At 37.8% G+C, this 22659-nt stretch overlaps 1 protein-coding gene and 1 pseudogene across 4 annotated transcripts in view; one reads left to right on the plus strand and one right to left on the minus strand.

Annotated features, from left to right (window-relative positions):
- Positions 1–22659, minus strand: part of CNOT6 (CCR4-NOT transcription complex subunit 6) — a 74402-nt gene that overhangs the window by 35146 nt on the left and 16597 nt on the right. For all 4 annotated transcript variants that reach the window (XM_027076956.2, XM_027076955.2, XM_027076954.2 and 1 more), the window contains exon 2: positions 17203–17316. In XM_027076956.2, coding sequence (XP_026932757.1) covers positions 17203–17314 — 112 coding nt within the window. In that variant the 5' untranslated portion in view covers positions 17315–17316. The remainder of the gene's footprint in view (positions 1–17202; positions 17317–22659) is intronic.
- Positions 4093–4765, plus strand: LOC106970031 (factor in the germline alpha-like; annotated as a pseudogene).

Genomic DNA, 22659 nt, shown 5'->3' on the forward strand with positions numbered 1-22659 from the left:
AATAAATACAATACAATTTCATGTGTGATATCCACACATGGAACATTATTCAGCCACTAAAAGGAATGAAGTACTAATACATGCTACAACACGGATGAATCTTGAAAACATTATCCTAAGTATTAAGAAGGCAGTCACAAAGACCACAAGAAAATGTTTGGAACAGGCAAATCTATAGATGTAGAAAATAAACTACTGGCTACCTAGGGCTAGGGGACCGGAAGGAAATGGGAAGTGACTGCTAATGAGTATAGGGTTTCTTTTGGGGTGCTAAAAATGTTTTAAAAGTGAATGTGATAATGGTTGCACACCTGTGAATAAACGAAAACCCACTGACTGTGCACTTTAATGAATTATAGGATATGTGAATTATATCTCAATAAAACAGTTACATAAAAAAGTTTATAGCATAACAGAGAACAAAGCACAAAATAACATATGCAGAACAATTTGCATGTATACAATAATTAGATGAAAAAGTAACAGAAGATTCTATTCATAAGAAGAACCAGAAGGTAAAATACCTATGAATAAATCTACCAAGAAGTATATAGGACTTCTACAAAAAAACAAATGGAAAGACATCCTATAGGGAAGCCTGGGTGGCTAAGTTGATTAAGCATCTGACTTCAGGTCATATTACAGTTTGTGAGTTTGAGACCCACATTGGGCACTGCACTGATAGCTCAGAGCCTGGAGCCTGCTTCGGATTCTGTGTCTCCCTCTCTTTCTGCCCCTCCCTGCTTGTGCTCTCTTTCTCTCTCAAAAATAAATAAGCAAACATTAAAAAAAAAAAAAAAAAGGTATCCTACAAATCACCCTAGTTTATAAAACAACATGATCATGATAAAAATGCCAGGACCAGATAAGTTGATTCTGAATTTCATTATTGAAAAAAGTTGCCAACTATCATCTGTCAAAATTATAAACACATACACCCTTTTGATCTACATATATATTAGAAAGGATGCAAAACAATCTACAAGGTTATTCACTGTAGCAGTGGTTTGTCATAGACTGAACATCAATATAGTACTACTTAAATAAGTTACAGGGGTGCCTTGAGCCCTTCATCGGGCTACACACATGGAACCTACTTGAGATTCTTTCTTTCTCTCTCTTGAAAATGGGAAGGGAGAGGGAGAGGGAAGGAGGGAGGAAAAATTACAGTGATAAGAGAACTATTATTTAGAATCTCTGCACAGTACAATGTTACATGGGAAAAAAAGCAAAGTGCAGAAATTTGTACATAATATACTATCTTTTGAATTAAAAATAAGGTGTAGGGGCACCTGGGTGGCTCGGTTGGTTAAGTGTCCTGACTTCAGTTCAGGTCATGATCTTACAGTTTGTAGGTTCGAACTCTGCGTTGGGCTCTGTGCTGACAGCTCAGAGCCTGGAGCCTGCTTCAGATTCTGTGTCTCCCTCTCTCTATGCCCCTCTCCTGCTCATGTTCTATCTCTCTCTGAGAGATATTTAATGAATACACATTAAAAAAAATTTTTTTTTAAGTACGGTGTGGAATAAGAAACTATATTTGTATTTACATATGTATGGAAGGACTCCAGAGGTGTATAAAAGAAACTAATAACCCTGTGTATGAATGCATACGTGTGTGCATGCTGGGAGGTATAACGGGAAAAGGGGGATGAAAGGGAGACTTCCACCATATACTTTATATTCTCCATGTCCCCTTTTCCTGTGATGTCCTTAACTCCACTTTCTCCTGGCTAATATCATTAACTCAGTAGTCAGCTATTCTAGGATGTTTTCCCTGATCCTGCCAAGCTGGCTAAGACCGTCTTAAATAAAAGATAATATAATAGGTCAAGCTTTCTGTCCTGTATTTATCATGGTTTTATAATTATCTTCTTGTGGGAGTCTTCTATAGCCTGTAAGATTCCTGAAACCTTATGTCTCATCACCTTCCACATCAGAAGTCTCAGAGTAAATGAATAACATGTAAGTGATTTCCAGTAAGTTAGTGATGGCCTCAAAACTAGTATTGTACATGTCCTGCCTCCACTTGAGTTTCCCTCCTCTCTTGTTTACCTGTCCCCACTCTAGACTTCCCTAGAGTAGACATCAGGGTCACCGAGAGGGTGGACAGCTGTTAACATTCTGAAAGCTACTTGACTCTGGAGTTACACTTACCACAATTACCGAAAAGAGCTAAATGTAGTACTATCTTTAAAAAATTCAGAAGAACTTGGGACGCCTAGGTGGCTTTGTCAATAAAGCGTCCAACTTCAGCTCAGGTCATGATCTAACAGTTCATGAGTTCGAGCCCCATGCCGGGCTCTCTCTGCTGTCAGTGCAGAGCCTGCTTTGGATCCTCTGTTCCCTCTCTCTCTGCCCCCCATCCTCACTCATGCATGTTTCTCTCTCTCTCTCTCTCTCTCTCTCTCTCTCTCTCTCTCTCAAAAATAAACATTAAAAAAAAAATCATACTGGCACAAAAACAGGCACTCAGACCAATGGAACAGAATACAGAACCCAAAAATAGACTCACAAACATATGGCCAACTAATCTTTGACAAAGCAGGAAAGAATATCCAATGGATAGACAGTCTCTTCAGTAAGTGGTGGTGGGAAAGCTGGCCAGTGACATGGAGAAAAATGAACCTGGACCACTTTCTTCCCCATACACAAAAATAAACTCAAAATGGATGAAAGACCTCAATGTAAGACAGGAAGCCAACAAAATCCTCAAGGAGAAAGCAGGCAAAAATCTCTTTGATCTTTGCTGCAGCAATTTCTTACTCAACACGTCTCCGGAGGCAAGGGAAACAGAAGCAAAAATGAACTATTGGGACCACATCAAAATAAAAGGCTTCTGCACAGCAAAGGAAACAATCAGCAAAATGGAAAGGCAACCGACAGAATGGGAGAAGATATTTGCAAATGACATATCAGATAAAGGGTTAGTATCCAAAATCTATAAAGAACTTATCACACTCAACACCCAAAAAACAAATAATCCAGTGAAGAAATTGGCAAAAGACATGAACAGACACTTCTCCAAAGAAGACATCCAGATGGCCAACTGACACATGAAAAATGTTCAACATCACTCATCATTAGGGAAATACAAATCAAAACCACAGTGAGATCCCACCTCACACCTGTCAGAATGCCTCAAATTAACAACTCAGGCAACAACAGATGTTGGCGAGGATGTGGAGAAAGAGGATCTCTTTTGTACTGCTGGTGGGAATGCAAACTGGTGCAGCCACTCTGGAAAACAATATGAAGGTTCCTCAAAAAATTAAAAATAGAACTACCCTACAATCCAGCAATTGCACTACTAGGTATTTATCCAAGGGATACAGGTGTGCTGTTTCAAAGGGACATATGCACCCCAATGTTTCTAGCAGCACTATCAACAATAGCCAAAGTATGGAAAGAGCCCAAATGTTCATCGATGGATGAATGGATAAAGAAGATGTATGTGTGTGTGTGTATGTATGTACGTACACACACACACACACACACACACACACACAAATGGAGTATTACTCGGCAATCAAAAAGAACGAAATCTTGCCATTTGCAACTACGTGGATGGAACTAGAGGGTACTATGCTAAATGAAATTAGTCAGAGAAAGACAAATATCATAGGACTTAACTCATGAGGAATTTAAGATACAAAACAGATGAACACAAGGGAAGGGAAGCAAAAGTAATATAAAAACAGGGAGGGGGAGAAAACATAAAAGACTCTTAAACATGGAGAACAGACGGTTACTAGAGAGGTTGTGGGAGGGGGGATGTGGGCTAAATGGGTATGGGGCATTAAGGAATCTACTCCGGAAATCATTGTTGCACTATACGCTAACTTGGATGTTAATTTTAAAAAAATTTTAAAAAAGAAAATCAGAAGAACCTGATCCAGAATTTGAGCAACATGGTCTACCACTCTTCATGGAAAAACATGAAGAAAGCTTACTCAAACTAGACTCAAACTCAACTGAAGCCTTCAAAATGTCAGAAAATGTCACAAACTAGAAAAGGCTAATGTGTGACCCTACAGCTAAAGGCACCTGATTTATAGATCATTTAAAAACTACCAAGGAGGACCCCCACCCTCCATGGCCCCTACACCCACTCTCCTGGGTGCCCAGCAGGCAAAGGTGCTGGAGGACATGCTGTGGGAGCAGTCTGAGCCGCTGCCCTAGCTGGCCACCATCTGCCAGTTCAAGTGGTTACCTCCAACTGGTGCTGGAGCAGGAGCACGTGGCCAACACCAAAGAGTATGAGTGGATAAAAAAATCTGAACTTTGGTTTTGCCAAACTGAAGGCACTTGTGCTATTTCTTCCCCAGAGCAGGAAGCACAGCAAAGCTGATATCCTTAAAGGTGCAACTGAATACATGTAAGTTCCCAGTGATATTTTCAAAAGAGCCAAAGACTCAGAAGAAAATCCAGATCACCAGAACTATAGCAACAATACTTCTGAACCACATATATCCTTGGCTAGAAATCTATCGAGAAACAACACCCAATATCCCAGCTGTATTGTGGGCTTGAAGAATGAGGAGGAAAGGCCCAGGGCAGATGGTAGCAGTGGTGAGTCAGCATACACTTAGTCGCCAGAGCATGATGTCTAGGACTGGAGAGATCTCCCCAACCGGGAGTCTGGACAGATTCTTAGAAGTGGATGTCCTGAGTCACAGGCTTCCCCAAGTATGCGAAGTGAAAAGGCCAGACCAGGCCTACCTCCTAGAGACACATGCAGTCTTGAAAGTTTAAAAAAAAAAAAAAAGACTCCCAAGGAGTCCAGACCTAAGTTCCTATATCCTGGAAGGTTCCTTAGTGTGACTCTGGTCAGTATATCTCTCCCTACCTGCAATGCTGCCTCAAGGGCCTGGAACAAGTACCTGTTCTGGGCTACAGATGTACCTCAAAAGCAGGCAGTCACAGTGCTGCCACAACACAATGGAAGAACAAGAGGAACATGAAAGTTGTTTGTTATCTGCAGATTCTTTACGTAGAATTTAAAAATTTGTATATATCTGAATTTCAGCTTCCTGTAACAACAAAATAATTTGCTGTTGACCAACCACCCTACTGAAGGAAAGAAAAACTAGATGAAAACTGGGTACAAAACACAAAAATGAATTTGAAAGCACCAGAGAACTACCAAGGCAGCAAAGAGATGAGAGACAAAGAGCTCAGAAGAGAAGTACCAGGTAGGACAGGTCCCACATTACCTTTGGCAAAATATGCAGAATCACAAGCAGCTAAGGCAAGTAGATGAGGCGAAAGCAGAGAGGCTGAGGTGCTAAGCAAAGCTTTAATCCCTCTTCCACCGCTGGGGAAACAACACAGGAATTCGGGAACCATCACAGAAGACCCTGCTAAATCATCAAGATTCTAGTTAGGATCTATAAATGGTGGTGGGGGGGGGCGGTGCCTGGATGGCTCAGTTGGTTAAGCTCAGGTCATGATCTCACAATTTGTGAGTTCAAGCCCCGCATAGGGCTCCCATGCTGACAGCGCAGAGCCTGCTTGGGACTCTCTCTCTCCTGCTATCTCTTTCTGCCCCTCCCCTGCTCATGCTCATACTTCCTCTCAAAAATAAATAAATAAACTTAAAAAAAAAAAAAGAAGATCTATAAATGTAGTAAGTATGACCTGCAATAAGCCAACCCAATGAACACCACACAAAAGGAGATAAATCCTTGATTAGATTATGGTCAGCTGCTCCTACCGTTGACTACCTGCCCAAGGACAAAAGTAAATCCACCCGTAAGGAAAAAGAACACCATCCAGACTATCAAATTATTCTACCATTTCATACAATTTCCAGAACTCAATGAAAATCACCAAAGTGGGGTGACTGGGTGGCTCAAGTAAGTGTCTGACTCTTCATTTTGGCTCAGGTCATGATCTCACAGCTATGAGATCAAGCTCTGCAGCAGGATTCACGTGGAGCCTCCTTAAGATTCGCTCTTTGCCCCTCCCCCGCTCATGTGCATAGGCACACTCTCTCCCTCTTTCTGAAAGAAAGAGGGAGAGAGAGAGAAGGAAAGGAAAGGAAAGGAAAGGAAAGGAAAGGAAAGGAAAGGAAAGGAAAGGAAAGGAAAGGAAAGGAAAGGAAAGGAAAGGAAAGGAAAGGAAAGGAGGAAGGAAGGAAGGAAGGAAGGAAGGAAGGAAGGAAGGAAGGAAGGAGAAAGAAAATTACCAAAGTATCGAAAACCAAAAGAAAAAGAAAAACAACAAAACAGAACTCCCAGGAGATTTGGATATTGGAGTTATCAGACACAATCTTAAAAAAAAACTACGATGGGGGCACCGGGGGGCTTGGCTGGTTGAGCAATCAACTTCAGCTCAGGTCATAACCTTGCAGTTCATGGGTCTGAGCCCTACATCAGACTCCCTGCTGTCAGCACAGAGCCCACTTTGGAGCCTCTGTCCTCCTCTGCCCCTCTCCCACTTGCACTGTCTCAAAAATAAACAAACATTGAAAAAAAAAAAAAAAACCTATGATGGACTTGCATTTTAGGCAAGAAAGAGTGACACATACTAGATTTACCCTCCTACATAAAACAACTAAAAACCAAACAAATATATGAAAAATTGAGTTTCAGATATTAGACATCAAGTAGCACGGGACAATAATCATTGACAGATGGGACATAGACAAGGTGAGCCTTTGTGACAGTTGCGCCTGGACGGCTTCCTTAGAGTGGTGTGGGGAGATGGAACCCAAGTGGAGTCTGGTGGTCTATGTGAATTGAGATGAAGCTGTCAGTCCAGGGACATCAAGGTGGCTACAGTTCACAGGGCAAAGTGCCAGAGAGAGCTACACACATAGAAAGCTCTAAAGATCTGAAGATCCTCCTGAGTCTTCAGCTGAGTAATGATCGGCAAATGCATATGAACAGAATCTGAGACCAGAGATGGGGGAGGACAAACAGAAAAGGGCAGAGGAAACAAACCTTAGATAGATCACACAGGACCAGGGATAGTTTGTGTTCCCATCAGATGGAAAATTTCATAATTCAGAGAATTTAGAAAGGTAGTACTTAAAGCAGATCTTGAGAAAAATCAAACTGTTTCCAAATAATTCAACTGCATCCCAGAACAAAGCTCAGGAGTATTTATAGGAGTACAAAACCATCAAGCACCCAAAAAAGTAAAATTCACAATGCAATGTGACTAATACAAAATTACCAGACATGCAAAAGGAGAGAAAGAAAAAGAGCAATGGGTAGAGGGAAAGTGAAAAGGAATCATAACCAATCCAATCTATCTAAAAAGACAGAATTAGCAAATAAGGACATTAAAAGTTATTTTAACTGTATTACATACCCTCAAAAAGGTAGAGGCAAAATGTTAAGTAAAGGCATGGAAGATTAAAAAAAAACCACACTTTTAACTTCTAGTTATGAAAAATACACTATTACTGGATGAGATTAACAGCAAATTAGATATTGTAAAAATTAATGAAATTAAAGACAGCAATAAAAACTGTCTAAAAGAAAAAAAAGGAACAAATTAATAAACAGGATTAGTGAGCTATAAGGCAACTTCAAGATACAAGTACAGTAAAACCTTGGATTCTGAGTAACTTCTTCTCTTAGTGTTCCACAAGTAAACATTTCTTTTTAAAAGAAATTTTTTTTAATGTTTATTCATTTTTTGAGAGAGAAGAGAGAGCATGAGTGGGAGAGGGGAGAGAGAAAGAGGGAGACACAGAATCCAAAGCGGGCTCCAGGATCTGAGCTATCAGTACAGAGCCTGACATGGGGCCCAAACTCATGAACCACAAGTTCATGACCTAGCCGAAGTCAGATGCTTAACTGACTGAGCCACCCAGGTGCACCGATGAGCAAACATTTCTAGCACATTTTAACTTGAAAAACGAGCCATGTCTTGCAATAAGAGTAGTATATGACGCTGAACGTCACATGATCACAACTGAGCCAATGGTTCTTCTTTCTCTCTCTCATTGCAGGATTGTGGGTGATCCTCTCCCATGGCTGTGGTGCTTGCAGAAATCAGTGATTTCTTTTAGAATGTTGGAAGGGCACTAGTGTATTTTTTGTCACTTCAAAGCACCTATGGACAGTCCTTTTCCACAAAAGAGTAAGCTTAGGAATTCTTTGCTTCATTCTAGGTCAGGCTATCTGCAGGGACCCTTTCCTCTGTCTTACTGCCAGTTACATTAACTACAGTATATAACAAGAGTTTATTAATACTGCACTGTAGTAAACATCCATGAGAGCACATACAATGGCTCCCATGCAGAAAAAGGTTGAAAAGAAAGGCTGTAAGAAGATGATTACAGTGGAAGTTAAGAAGAACATCATGGAGGGACGCCTTGGGTGGCTCAGCCGGTTGAGCGACCAACTTCAGCTCTGGTCATGATCTCACGGTTTGTGAGTTTGAGCCCCACATCAGGTTCTGTGCTGACAGCTCAGAGCCTGGAGCCTGCTTCTGATTCTGTGTCTCCCTCTCTCTCTGCCCCTCCCCCACTCATGCTCTGTCTCTGTCTCAGAAATAAACATTTAAAACAAAAAAAAAGCAAATCACCCAGAAGCATGAATGAGGTATGAGGGTGGCTGAAATTGAAAGATTTTGTAAGAAGTCTACATGTGCATCTCATCTGTAGAGAAGGAGGAGAAAAGGCAGAGGAATCCCTCACTTCAAATGAGATTAGGGAGATATGTAAAATGTGGGAAACAGTCCAAAATTTTGTAAAAAAGCACCACCTGAATAAGGCTGTGGCAGTGCAAGTGATGAATCTGTTTCACAATAATACAATATTCCATTTCTGAGAAATCCTCAATGACAAAAGCCAAGTGTCATTGGATAGGTTCCTTGTTAAAGCTGCACCAAAAGAAAAAGATTCCATTGAGCCAATGAGTAACAGTGATTCCGTTAGGGATACTGGAAGTCGTCCTACACAATAACCCTCCTCTCTCATCTACCTCACATCAGTCATGAAGGTTTTCAAAGGTAAGTGCAGGTTAATTTATTTTTCTTTATAATTTTGTATTTTCTTTATTATTTTGTATTATATTACAGTATTGTAATCATTTTTATATGCATGTTTTTGGTTGTGGAACAAATCATCTGAGTTTCCATTATTTCTTATGTGGAAATTTGCTTTGATAGACAAGTGCTTTCTTTGGATTACATGAATGTTTCTGGAATGAATTATACTCACAAACCAAGGTTTTACTGTAACTGTATTCCAAAAAAGGTGGGGAGTGGAGGGAAGAATATAAAAAATTACTTAAAGAGTAGCCTAAACTCTTTCAAATTTTCTGAAAACTATTAACCTACAGATCCAAGAGGTTCAACAAAACCTAAGCACAAGAAAAAAAAAAGACACCAAAATACATCATAATCACATTGCTTAAAACCAGTAATAAAGAAAAAATCTTAAAGCAGCCACAGAAAAGGGACATACATAAAAGAGGCAAGGGTAAGAACAACAGCAGACTGCTCATCAAAAACAATGCAAGCACAAAGATGGAACAGGATCTTTAAAGTACTTCAAGATGAAAACTGTTAACCCAGAATTCTATACCCAGAAAAATTATCTTACAAAAAAGAAGGCAAAATAAAAAGACTTTTCAAACATGAAACCTGAACAAACCAGCAAGCATACCTCCACCACAGGAAATACTAAGGGGAAGTCCTTCAATCAGACAGAAAATGAGAACAGAAAAAAACTTGCCTATACACAAAGAATCAAGAACACTGGAAATAGTAAGTACATGGGTAAATAAAAACAACTTTTCCTAATACTTCAGTGTTTAAAGCAAAAATAACAATATATTGTGAGATTTATAACACATATAAGGAAAATATATGACAGCAACAGCACAAACACCAGGAGAAAAGAAACAAGTAGACTGTTAAAACTCTCATACTAAATATGAAGTAATAGAATATAACTTGATATACTTTATATTATTAACCCTAAAGAATTAGACATATTAAACAAAGAATTATAGCTTACTAGTCAACAAGGAGATAAAATGCAATTTTACAAAAAATACTGAGTTAATTCAAAATGAAAAAGGCAACAAAAAAAGATTATGAAAATGGAAAATAAATCACATGACAACAGATTTAAGCCCAACTAAAAGAACTGAAAAGAGAGAAACCAGCTAGTATCCACTGGAAGCACCTATCTGAGAACATCATCACAGCTGGAAGGAGTTTAGTGCAACTCAATTATGAGAGCAAAGTGTCCACAATAAGTCAAAAAAGCAGTCTGGACCCCAGGAATTCCAAAAACTGGCCAGCCAAGGCCCCCCACGGGGGGGCGGGGGGGCAGGGGGACACGGACACTCTCTAAAAATGAGAGCAGGGAACAGAATCAGGAAGTTTCACTCTGCAAAAACCAGAAGAGGAAGCTCTAAAGTTAGAAAAACAATCCTGAATTACACCTTCTAAAAGTTCAGAAAAATGAAGTTTAAATAAAAATGAACAGAAAAGTTATATGGTCAAATCTCATAGAAGCTATTAAGTTTTTTTTAAAGTTACCAGAATAACTAAACTCCCTATGGACAAGGAAAGCATACCACAAACATGCTCAAAAAACTACTTATAATTTCAAACGGAGCTAAAAATTTGACATTAAGAAATGATAAAAAAAACATAAATAAGAATTAGAAAAACTCAGTAAAGGAAATCTAAACTACCAAGAACTTAATGATGAATAACCACAAAAAGAGTATGCTTTTACAAAAAGAGGAAATTTTTAAAAATCACAAATAAATGAAGAACTAAGGGTTCAGAATCAATTGTTTTGTTATACACCAGCAATGAACAATTGGAATTTGACATTAAAAACAGCAATACCATTAGCACCCCAAAAATGAAATACAGTAAAATCTTGATTTGTGAGCATAATTTGTTCCAGAAACATGCTTATAATCCAAAGCATTCGTATATCAGTGAATTTCAAGAACCCTTGTCTCAGTTGTGATCATGTGAGATTCGGCATCACGAAGGACTCATATTGCAAGCCACTGCTCATTTATCAAGTTAAAATTTATTAGAAATGTTTGTTCATCTTGCAGAACACTCACAGAACAAGTTACTCACAAAGGTTTTACTGTACTTATGTACAGATCTAATAAAATATACACATGACCTGTATGAGGAAAACTAAAACTTTGATGAAAGAAATCAAAGAATTAAAGAAATGGTAGATATTCCATGTTCAGCAATAGGAAGACTAAATATTATCAAGATGTCAGCTCTTCTCAACTTGACCTATAGATTCAATGCAATCTCAACTGAAAGTACAGCAAGTTATTTTGTAGATGTTGACAAACTAATTTTAAAGCCTTATATGCAGAGGCAAAAGATCACAAAATAATCAACACAAAATTGAAGGAGAAGAAGCTGGAGGATTGATGCTAGCTGCCTTCAAGACTTACTCTAAAGCTACAATCATCAAGACAGATCAACAGAACCCCAATACATTCATACAGTCAACTGATCTTTGACAAAAGAACAAAGACAATACAATGGAGAAAAGTTTTTCCAACAGATGCACAGGAGTAACTGGATATCCACAAGCAAAAAAAAAAAAAGTAGATACCTCACACTCTTTATAAAAATGAATTCAAAATGGATCACAGACTTAAATGTAAAACACAAAACCATAAAAATCCTGGAAGATAGTACAGAAGAAAATCTATTGTGATTTGGGTTTGCAATGACTTTTTAGCTATAACACCAAAAGCACAATCCATGAAAGAAATAATAAGCTGGACTTCATTAGAATTAATAACTTCTGTTCTGTGAAAGCCACTGTCAAGAGAATGAAAAAACAGGTCATAGACCGGGAGAAGGCATTTGCAAAGACCTATTTGGTAAAGGACTGTCAATCAAATACACAAAGAACTCTTAAAACTCAACAATAAGGAAACAACCCAATTTAAAACTGGGCAAAAGAGGGCACCTAGGTGGCTCAGTTAAGTTAAACATCCAACTTTGCCTCAGGTCATGATCTCATGGTTCATTAATTCAAGCCCCACATTGGGCTCTGTTCTGAGAGTGGAGACCCCACTTCGGATCCTGTCTCCCTCTCTCTCGGCCTCTCTCCGACTAGTGCTCACTCACTCTCTCAAAAATAAACATTAAAAGATTTTTTTAGCATATAAGCATAAGAAAAGTTATGCTCTTAATCATATGTCATCAGGGAAATGAAAATTAAAAATAGTAACAATGAGATACCACTACACATACCATTTAGAATGGTCAACATCCAGAACACTGACAACATCAAATGCTGGAAAGGATGTGGAGCAATAGGAAGTCTCATTCATTGCTAGTGGGAATGCGAAATGATATAGACATTTTGGAAGAGTTTAGCAGTTTCTTACAAAACTAAACATATTCTTACCATATGATCCAGCAATTGTACTCCCTGGCATTTACCCAAAGGAGTTGAAAACTTACATCCACACAAAAACCTGCACATGGATGTTTATAGCAGCTTTATTCATAACTGCCAAAACTTGGAACAACAAAGATGTCCTTCCGTAGATGAACGGATAAATAAACTGTAGTAAACCCAGACAATGGAATATTATTTAGCACTAAAAAGAAATGAACTATCAAGCCATGAAAAGACATGGAGGAACTTAAATGCATATTATTAAGTGAAAGAAGCCAATCTTTAAGGCTACATACATACTATATGATTCCAACTATGTGACATTCTGGAAAAGGCAAAACTATGGAGGCAGTAAAAAGATCACAGGTTGCCAGGGTTCAAGGAGAGGGAAAGGAGGATGAATTGGCAGTGCACCAAAGTCTTTTAGAGCAGTAAAAATATTCTCTATGACTCATAATGGTGGATACACTGCATTATATATTTGTCTAGACCCGTAAAATGTACAACACCAAGAGTGAACCCTAATGTAAAGTATGGACTTTTGGGTGATCACATGTCACTGCAAGTTCATCAACTGTAATAAATGCATCATTCTGGTAGAGGATGTTGATAGTCAGGAGGTGGAGGGAGTCGTGCACTATACTTTGTCAAATTTGCTGTGAACCTAAAACTGCTCTAAAAATTAAAGTCATTAAAAAAACAAAAATCTAGATCAGTGGCTGCCAGGGGCTGGAAGTCAGGAGGTCTGCTTAAAAAAGGTTCATGGGGAAGTTTTTTGGGGGTGATAAAGCTCATATTGTAACTGTGGTCGTGGTTATACAACTGTGTATTTATTTTAAAAGCTGTACAACAGTAAAGTGAATTTTACGGTATTTTTATTTTACTGTAAATTATACCTTAATTTTTTTTAAGTTTTAAAAATGATTCAAGAGACCAATATGCAAATTCAGAGAATAAATCTCTGAAAAAACACAAAGGAATTGGAATAATAAAAAAATATTATCCAAACTATACTGAAATGGTTTTCTTTAAAAATAATGTATAGTTTGAAATTTTTTTTCTTTATATACTGTACTTGAGAATATCAAGATAGAACAACCAACACCAAGATATATTCCAGTAAAATTACAGGTAAAAAAAGAAAAAAAATCCTTTGGGTATCTAGGCAAAAAGAGCAACTAACTAATAAAAGAAAGAAAATTATACTGGCATCAAGGCCATAGCAAAACTGAAGTAACATACATAAAATATTTAAAGAAAAAATGTGAGCCACCAATTTTACATTCAGCTAAACTGACTTTCAAATATAAAGGACACAAACTGTTATCAACATGCAAGAAATACAGAAAATACTACTCCCATGAGCCCTTTCTAAAAGGAAACATCTAGAGAACAAGCTTCCAGAAAACCGAAATGATTAGCAATAAACGAACTGGTGGGAGGCACTGAATATATACTTACCTACAAAACAAAGTCTAAATGGGGAATTATGCAGGTTAAATGGGAAGGCTGATAGTATATAATGACTACATACTCTAGCTAACAGTATAGACAGAAAACAACTACTTACTGGGAGTGAGGAGGGAAACGGGGATAATATTCCGAGCAGTTTTACCCGCTTTCAGTACTCATATTAGTAGTAGTATTTTTAGTACTGTTATTCTGAGACTGCAATGTAATATGGGATAAACCAAATAAGTAATTACGGGATATTCAAATTCCATCATCCCATGTCCCTGAGAACTAGGACACCCAGTATTAAAGGAGATACACATGTAATTACAGAAAAGGTTAACTAAAATCCCTGTTATTCTGATTCTGAATCAAAAGTCTCAATATATTTTTATATTTTAACTGTAAATATACACATGTTTTTAAAAATTTTTATAATAAGTATGTATATATCATATAAGTATATATCTTTCAATCATAAACGTGTACGACTATACATATATGATGAAAAGCTATGATGCATATAGTCTTATTTCACAGCTCTGTCCAGTGAAAAGACCTAGAAACAGTGACCAACCCAATAGTAACAAGCATCTGTAGCAACAGATATTTTGGTCTTGAAATATCATTTCCAACTTAAAAAAAAAAAAAAGATTTCTTGGAAAAAATTATAAATTCCAGGTTTGAGGCAGTAAATACACAAGATGAGTCAAGAAAATCTTATTATATCAGATAGCAAAGAAACTACCAAAGACAGGGTTGTATCAAAAACTCATAAATCCTTTAAGAAGCTCTCCCACTGGCCGACAACAGGGCAATTTAAGCATAAAAATAAAAGTAATAATCCACAATCCACAACATATGTTTGAAACTAAAATGTTTAGATATCGTAGGTAATAATGACACTTTAAAAAAACCTAATTAGTCACCACCAAAGAATGATAGTTTATACTGAAAACTGGTAAATAAAAGGAAACAAGCTTTCTTTTCTAATTAATCAGTAAGTGTGGGAAAGCATGTGTTTGTAGATGTAGCTCACTTAATGAAAAAAGATGACAGAATTAGAGTATCACTATTTTGCTTAGATATACATAATTTACTATTAAAACTATAAGGAAACAAAGGAAGTGATTAAAAGAAAGTAATGGTTACTTTTGAGAGCACAGAGGTGGTTATAATTGGCTGTGGCAAAGGAAGGGGCTCTGGGGTAGGTGAAAAAGTTCTAATTCTTGACCTGGATAGCGGTTACAAGGCTATTGACCTTATAATAATTCATTAATAGATTTGTCTGTGTGGTTTTCTTTATCTGTGTTTCATTTTACAATAAAAAAGGTTTTCTTTAAGAAGTAAATGATGAATAGCTGTTTGGCTTATCTGGTTAATACCAAATGGCAAAAGGAACTCACCACCCATCCCGCTGGAACCAGAGGAGCATATGAGATAACTGTGGGTCCAGGATTCAATGACCTCAGGTCCCTAGAACTCTGCATCACAGAATCTTAAGGAACTGGTGCTAAAGCATATACATGAACTGTCTTTGCATGAACTGAATTCAGGCCTTGACAATTTCTACATGTAGGAGCTTATGTACTCAAGACTGCTAAGACAAAAAGTGACCTTTCTGATAGCGGCTTTATTACAAGGTCCTGTTCCATAGACCAATTTCAACCAACAGTTTATCCTCTGTGTTACTTGGTAAAGATACGACTATTTGTTAAGAAAGTTACTCCACAGGAATCCTTTCTTCCTTCCTATCTTGTATACAGATTTCTTACCAAAGCTCAGAGTAAGCAGAAAACAATGATTCAAAATTGTCAAGTAGTTCTCAACATAAGGTAAAGGGGGGGGAAGAGTGAGGTAGTAGGAGGAAAGAGTGGAAGAGAATCCTCTTAACCTCAGAGATATAATCTCACTGACCAAAGTGAGTACTTTTTAGTTTATCCTGGTATTGTAAGAAAATGGAAACTTCCCTACATGCAAAGGACCTATAATTCAAAAGCCACTAACACAGGCTGAAAAAAAGAGAAAAATACAGTTAAATACCAATCATGAGGAAATTAAAAGGGAAAAGCAAGAAAGGGTGACTGCCTGAGTTTTAAAGGTAACTGGTAAATCAGACAGCATGTTTCCCTTTGGGCTTACCTGATCCAGAAAGCTATATCTGACAGAAGAGGGAGAAATTTTACTCTCTACCACACCTACTCTATGAAACTGAACACCCCTTACTTACCACCAGCACTCTAAAGAGAGAGGGAAACCAAGAGAGACTCGTGTGGGTACCCAGGGAGAGTGTTTAGGTTTACTGAATAGGTTCATAGAGATTTTGAGCTGACAAGGAAAGAATACTACTATCATTACTTTCTTTTTGCTTCCTGTAAATATTTTCCTGCCTAGTCTTGGCAATTATATTTTGTCTATTAGTTACTTATATTGGTGCACTCCGTTCTTCTCACTCCCTAATATGCCATAAGCTTCAGAATGCAGGGACTGTGTTTTTTTCCATCCTATGTATCTTCCCTATACCTAGTACAGCACCTGGCAAGATGTTATACACATAGCATGTGTTCAGTATGTTTGCATTAAATTAAAAAAAAAAAAAAATTAAGGACAGTCAGGAAAAAGAGGAGAAAACTTGCAAAACTCAAGACAGAATAGAAGAAAAGTATGAGGAGGCATATTAGGCCAATATTAACACAAAACCTCTTTAGCACTGGTTGCCTTAAGAATAAGGTACCTGGTATTAACCAGGTGTATCCCTTCACCACCTTTGAAGTATTAAAAAAGAGGCTGCAGGCCCCCCGGCAGGGATGATGGGGATATCTCTGCGGCTCTGGTTCTAGGGGCTCTCCTATTTCTTTGACTAGGTCTAAACTGCATTAAGGTAGAAGGGAACTTTGAGATCTGCTTTGAATTCTTTAAAGATTTTGTGTTTCTGAATAAGGCTATCCTTAGAGACTCAGACTGAAAAGCAAATGAAAAAAATAAGGAGAAACAAATCTATCACATAACCTATTCTAGAACAGGCATTTCCCATCCCACTGGAAATCTGTAATTTGATAATACAAAAGCTCAATCCTACTTTATCAGAGAATTAAGTATCAGAACAAACCTTTATGCACTAGGCAGTTCACATGTGTCATTTTTATTTCATCCTTGTCATTCCCATTTTTATAAAAGGACACTGACACTGAAATAAGCAATGAATGGGTTTTGAACTTTGACCAAAACCATATTCTTTCCACTGAACCTTCCCACTTCTAAGATAATTAGCACTGGTAAAATACAACACTGCCTCTTTAGTGCACTGGCATTAGAAAGCTTAATTTCTACCATCTTGATTTCCACACCATTAAATTTATGCGTGCATGTCTTACCACTTATTTCAAGCTCTGCCCAATGTGATTTCTTTCCATTTGCTGCTTCTTCAGAGGACATAATTGTGTACATCCTCCTAGGGTCAGGAGGCTCGTATTTTTCTTTGGGCATGCCTGTTGAATTGAAAAAAGCAATCAGTATTCTGAAGAACCAAATAACTGGAAATAACCAACATCCTTTTAAAAGTAAGTACCCGTATTATCATCTCTAAATACCACTTCCCACTAAAAAGAAGCTTCTTGGAGAAATGGAGAATTGCAGGTCCAGGATCAGAAAAATATAAAACAAGGCTGGGTGCTAACAAAGATGCTGTGACAGCAGACAGCTTGGAGAAGCTTCCATTGGCCACAAGTAAGACAACATGAACATCAAAAGAATAACTATTAAAAAAAAAAAATTAAAAAAAAAATTCAGTCACCTAAAAAGTGGCAGAAGGTAAAGAATTAAGCATTTATCCTGCATTTCTGGCCAAAACTAAATAAGGGAATAATCTTAATAGAATTCCATCTAATAAATGCAGAAAGTTAAATAGTTAGAAAAATCACTATTTCACAACCCAAAATGGAAAAAAAAAAAAAAAAAGGACTGAGGCAATGACCACCAATGATTAATGAAAGCATTAGGTGAAAAAAGAATACAATGGAAAAATTACAAATGGATATTCAGGCTATGAGATGTCAACACAATGGTCCATCTCATCATTAGGATGACTAAACTCATGTGCCAACACGACATATTTTGCCCCCTCATCTAAACATAGTAAAAATAAAAAAATTGAACGTGAATCAAATCAAGCCCTCCTACTCCTGGTAACCAGTTGACACAAAATAAAGAGGATAGAGGAATATGTTAAAAATAATACATTCGGGGTGCCTGGGTGGCTCAGGTCATGATCTGGTGGTTCATGAATTCGAGCCCCACGTTGGGCTCTGCACTGACAGCTCAGAGCCTGGAGCCTGCTTCAGATTGTGGGTCTCCCTCTCTGTCTTCCCCTTCCCCACTTGTGCGCATGCACTCTCTCAAAAATAACTAAACATTAAAAAAAATAACACAAGACATAACAACGTGAACATACTGAACACTTCTGAACTGTATACTTAAAAATGGTGAAGGCAGCAAATTGTTATATTTAACCACAATTAAATTTTTTAAAAAATTGTAAACAACTCCACAAAAATACAGCCAACCAGATACAGAATATGGAAAGTTCTACATGAGAAAGATCCAATTTCTTCAAAAATAAAGGACATGAAAAAGAGGAGACCAAATTGACATGGATTATACAACTTACAGGGCACAGCAATGAAATGCAATACCCACACCTTGTTTGGGTCCAATTTGAACAAACCAAGCATAAAAATTTTTGAGAATTTGAAAAACTAAATGTAAGTTGATACTGAAAGATTACTCTTCATTTCATTTGTGGTTATTTCCTTAATCCTTATCTGTTATCCATACATTCTGACACATTTACGTGAAACGAAGTCTCACACCCTTGCATATCCCCCAAACTCCTTGCCTGAGTCTTACTTCACCTTATTTGTTTGGATGAGCCCAAAGCCACTTAAGCCAACTCTCCACCTACTATGGATACATACCCAGCTAAATATAGCCAGAGAAAAACCTACTACACCATGTGAACTTAAAGGGAATCACTCAGCAACCACTTAACCTCAAATGGACTATTTATGCCACCAAGAAATTATACTTTAAATTCTCCTAGTCCCTTCTACATGACTTTCTCTTCAAACTTCTAACATTTACCCTCCATCCTCCCTTTCTTACTTCCATTTTCTCATTGAAGCAGAAAACAACCTAAAGGGGCCTTTCTATGAACTCCCACCCCCACCCATCTACACTCTCATTTAGTAGGACAAATTGCCCCTCTGAACACTCAATCTCATCCCCATCATCTTGCCTGTTCAAGGACATTACTTGGCAATTCTCTCCTACATCACTTTCCCCCTCTATACTAGATCTTTATCTTCAGTATACATATATATGGTATTATATCCTTTATTTAAAAGTCCTGACCCCATTTCCCCCTCCAGTTACAATTTTTTTCTCATTCTCTTCACACACACACACACACACACACACACACACACACACACACACACACAAATTATCCTTGGAAGTTACATATGCTGTCTCTTCCTCCCTTTTTCCCAGTTAAAATCATTCAAATCAGTATGTGCTTTTAACATTCCACCAAAAACTGCCAGGAAGAAAACCAGTGGCCCAACATTGTTATAGTCAATGCTCGTTTCTTAGACCTACTTTTGCTTGTCCTATGATCAGTATTTGATGTAGATGATCACTCCCTCTTAGACAGACTCACTCAGTTGGCTTCCAGGATATCTTTTCTCTTGGTTTTCCTCTCATCTTACTAAATTTAGTCTTTTGCTAGTTCTTCCTACAGTCAGAATTAACTCCATTTTACCAGCAGAAACCTGAAGCCCAAAAACGTTTAAGAAATTTAACCAGCATTATAAGGCTGGGAAGTAGCAGAGTCAGGCTTTGATTGCATCTGATTAAAAAGTTAAAGCTACTTTCTAAGTGAAATAAGACAATCACAAAAAGACAAACATTATTTCATTTACATGAGGTACTAAAGTAGTCAAACTCACAGAGACAGAAAGTAGAATGGCAGCTGCCAGGGGCTGGGGAAGGGAAGTTACTGAATGGGTGCAGAGTTTCAGTTTACGAGAATTACGGAGATGGATGGGGGGTAACTGTTGTACAACATTATGAATGTATTTAATACTACTGAATGCTACATTTAAAAATGGTTTTAAGATGATAAATTTTATGTACATTTGCCACAATAAAAAAAGACTGGAAAAAAGTCAAAGCAACTTTCATTATACTATGCTGCCTTCCTAACTGATGGGAAGTAGAGCTATTTTTGAAACAGAAATGAGCTTTGGGCAGTCAAAACATAGAAGTAAATAATCCTTAAAACGCTGCTTTAAAAAATATAAATGATGAGACTAATCATCTGCACAAGAAACAGCACATCTATTTTTTGTTTTCTTAAATATTATTGATGAAACTGTTGTCTTACATGTTAACTTCTGGAAAAGAGAAATACAAGGTCTGAAGTTTTTAGACTGTTACAAAATATCTAACAGAGAGCTATACAGTCAGAAAACTGTTCCTATTCTAGAAGACAATCTGGCAAAGCAAGTGCCTTTTCTGAATGATCTGAATATCCTAGTAATAACCTAGAAAATATAAAACGTTGTGTAAGGCTACCAAAGCTTGATGGTTAACAGTGCTTAAGATCACCCAAATGCCATGGTTTTGATCAGACTCTACTTAGAAAACAACCATCTGGGGGCACCTGGGTGGCTCAGTTGATTGAGCATCCAACTTCAGCTCAGGTCATGATCTCGAGGTTCATGAGTTCAAGCCCCACACTGGGCTCTGTGTGACAGCTCAGAGCCTGGATGGAGTCTGCTTCAGATTCTGTGTCTCCCTCTCTCTGTGTCTGTGTGTGTGTCTCTCTCCGCCCCTCCCATGCTCATGCTCTCTCTCTCTCTCTCTCTCTCTCTCTCTCAAAAATAAATAAGACATTTAAAAAAATTTGGAAACCAACCATCTGATCTTCATTGGCTTTTCCAAATAGAATTTAACAATGGTAAGAAATTGGCTCTCTCCAGCTGAGTTTAGTATCTTGGTCCTATTATTAATCATTTGACTCCTTAGTGAAAGTTCAGAAGTCTGATTTGCCAACTACATGTGAGCTTAGTTTGAATCAAGGTCCAGAGTTTGATTCCACTTCGGAGAATGGACAGAAGTGCCACTGAACTAATAAGAAATCTGAAAACTAGGCCCTGCACTTGGGGTCATTCCATTAGAGGGTCATAATTTCTGCATAGGTAGCCAACCACTCCCTTTCTTGATTTTTCATAATGTGGGATGGGTTGTCTTAAAATTTAAGAGACAGCTCATTAAATGTGAAAGCAGTGAGGAGATCATCTTTATTTCCAAATCCCTGAGACTGAGGATTCGGAAGTGGGGGTGGGGGGAGGTGTATGACAGCAGAGAAGTTGGCCAACCACTATACTGTACACCTGAAACTAATTTAACACTGTGTCAACTATAGTCAAATTAAAAAAAAAAAAAAAAAGTAGCAAATTGGACAAACTCCAGAAGCAGCAAGACAAGCACATCTGCCCACTGAACACCTCCCCGTTTTTTTGTTTTTTTTTTTTTGACTCTGGCAAAGCATAGCATTGGTAGGGAAAAGGATATAAGAATGCACACAATTTAGGATCTTTCCCAAGACTTTGAAATCAACAAGCAGATCTCTCCTCTAAATAATCTGCAGTGGCATACCTTATTTTTATCTAAAAAGACTAAAAGGTTTCCAAAACAGACTTAAAAACTGTCAAAGATTACAAAAGAATTAGAAACAGCTAGGCCAGGGTAAGCAGCTATGCAGCACCTGACTAGTCAATCCCCTATCCCTCCAACCCAATACCAGACATCACTACTGACCCTGGCAGCATAAAACCCACCCCCACTCTGGATCTGAGAAACAGTTTTTCATTATCTTAGAATAATTATTTGCCTTAAAGAAACACAGGACATAATTTACCAACATAGAAAGACAGGCTTTCATAATTAAACATTTTAAGAAATGGCCTCAAAATACAGAACTATAATCACAGTGGGAAAGTTAGCGTTGCAAAGCAGAGTTACAAACCATAACACAACTAATAAGGTTATCCTGGAGTGTTTAAACTAAGAGTGGCCTAACTGCATACCATAAACTTAGAAAAACAGCTATCTAAATGAGGAAAAAAAATTAGGAACCTACAGATTCTTTACCTAACATTTCCAGAAATGGTCTGTGTGTGTGTGTATGAATATGGTGCAGTGAGGGGCCTGGGGCAGGAATCACAGGGAGGGGTTACGAGGGATTTATCAGAATCTAAAATAAAAGAAGAACACCTAAATAGGAAACAGACTAGAATGAAGATACAAAGATAACTTGCAAAAAGTTATACCCCACCCCCATAGCCCTAAAAAGATTCATAGTTCCCTAATCAAAGGCCTTATATTAAATCTATTTTAACCATCCTCTGGCTAGGAGTGGAAAGAAACAGCTGCTTAGAAACAGGAACATAAAGAAAGGGGTAAGAACCTCTGGTCTTTTTCCTGTTAGGAACCAAACTTCTACCAATCAAAACCAGGGACAATCAGGTATCTGAATGTTCCCATGGAAGGAAAATGTAATTATAAAAAACCACCAACTGGGGGCTGAAATCCACTAATCATAACTACCCACAGCCAATAGGTGTGCCACAGCCTGCCTCTCCCTCATCTGTACTTAACCTTCACAATCAGTCCGAGTGGAAGCCAACAGAAGTGCTTAAGTACCCACCCACACCATATCTGTATAAAATGCAAGTCAACAGAGTGGTCGATGTCAAACACAAATTAAG

Source organism: Acinonyx jubatus, chromosome A1 (genome assembly GCF_027475565.1).
Source record: "Acinonyx jubatus isolate Ajub_Pintada_27869175 chromosome A1, VMU_Ajub_asm_v1.0, whole genome shotgun sequence".
In the NCBI taxonomy this organism is placed as follows: Eukaryota; Metazoa; Chordata; class Mammalia; order Carnivora; family Felidae; genus Acinonyx; species Acinonyx jubatus.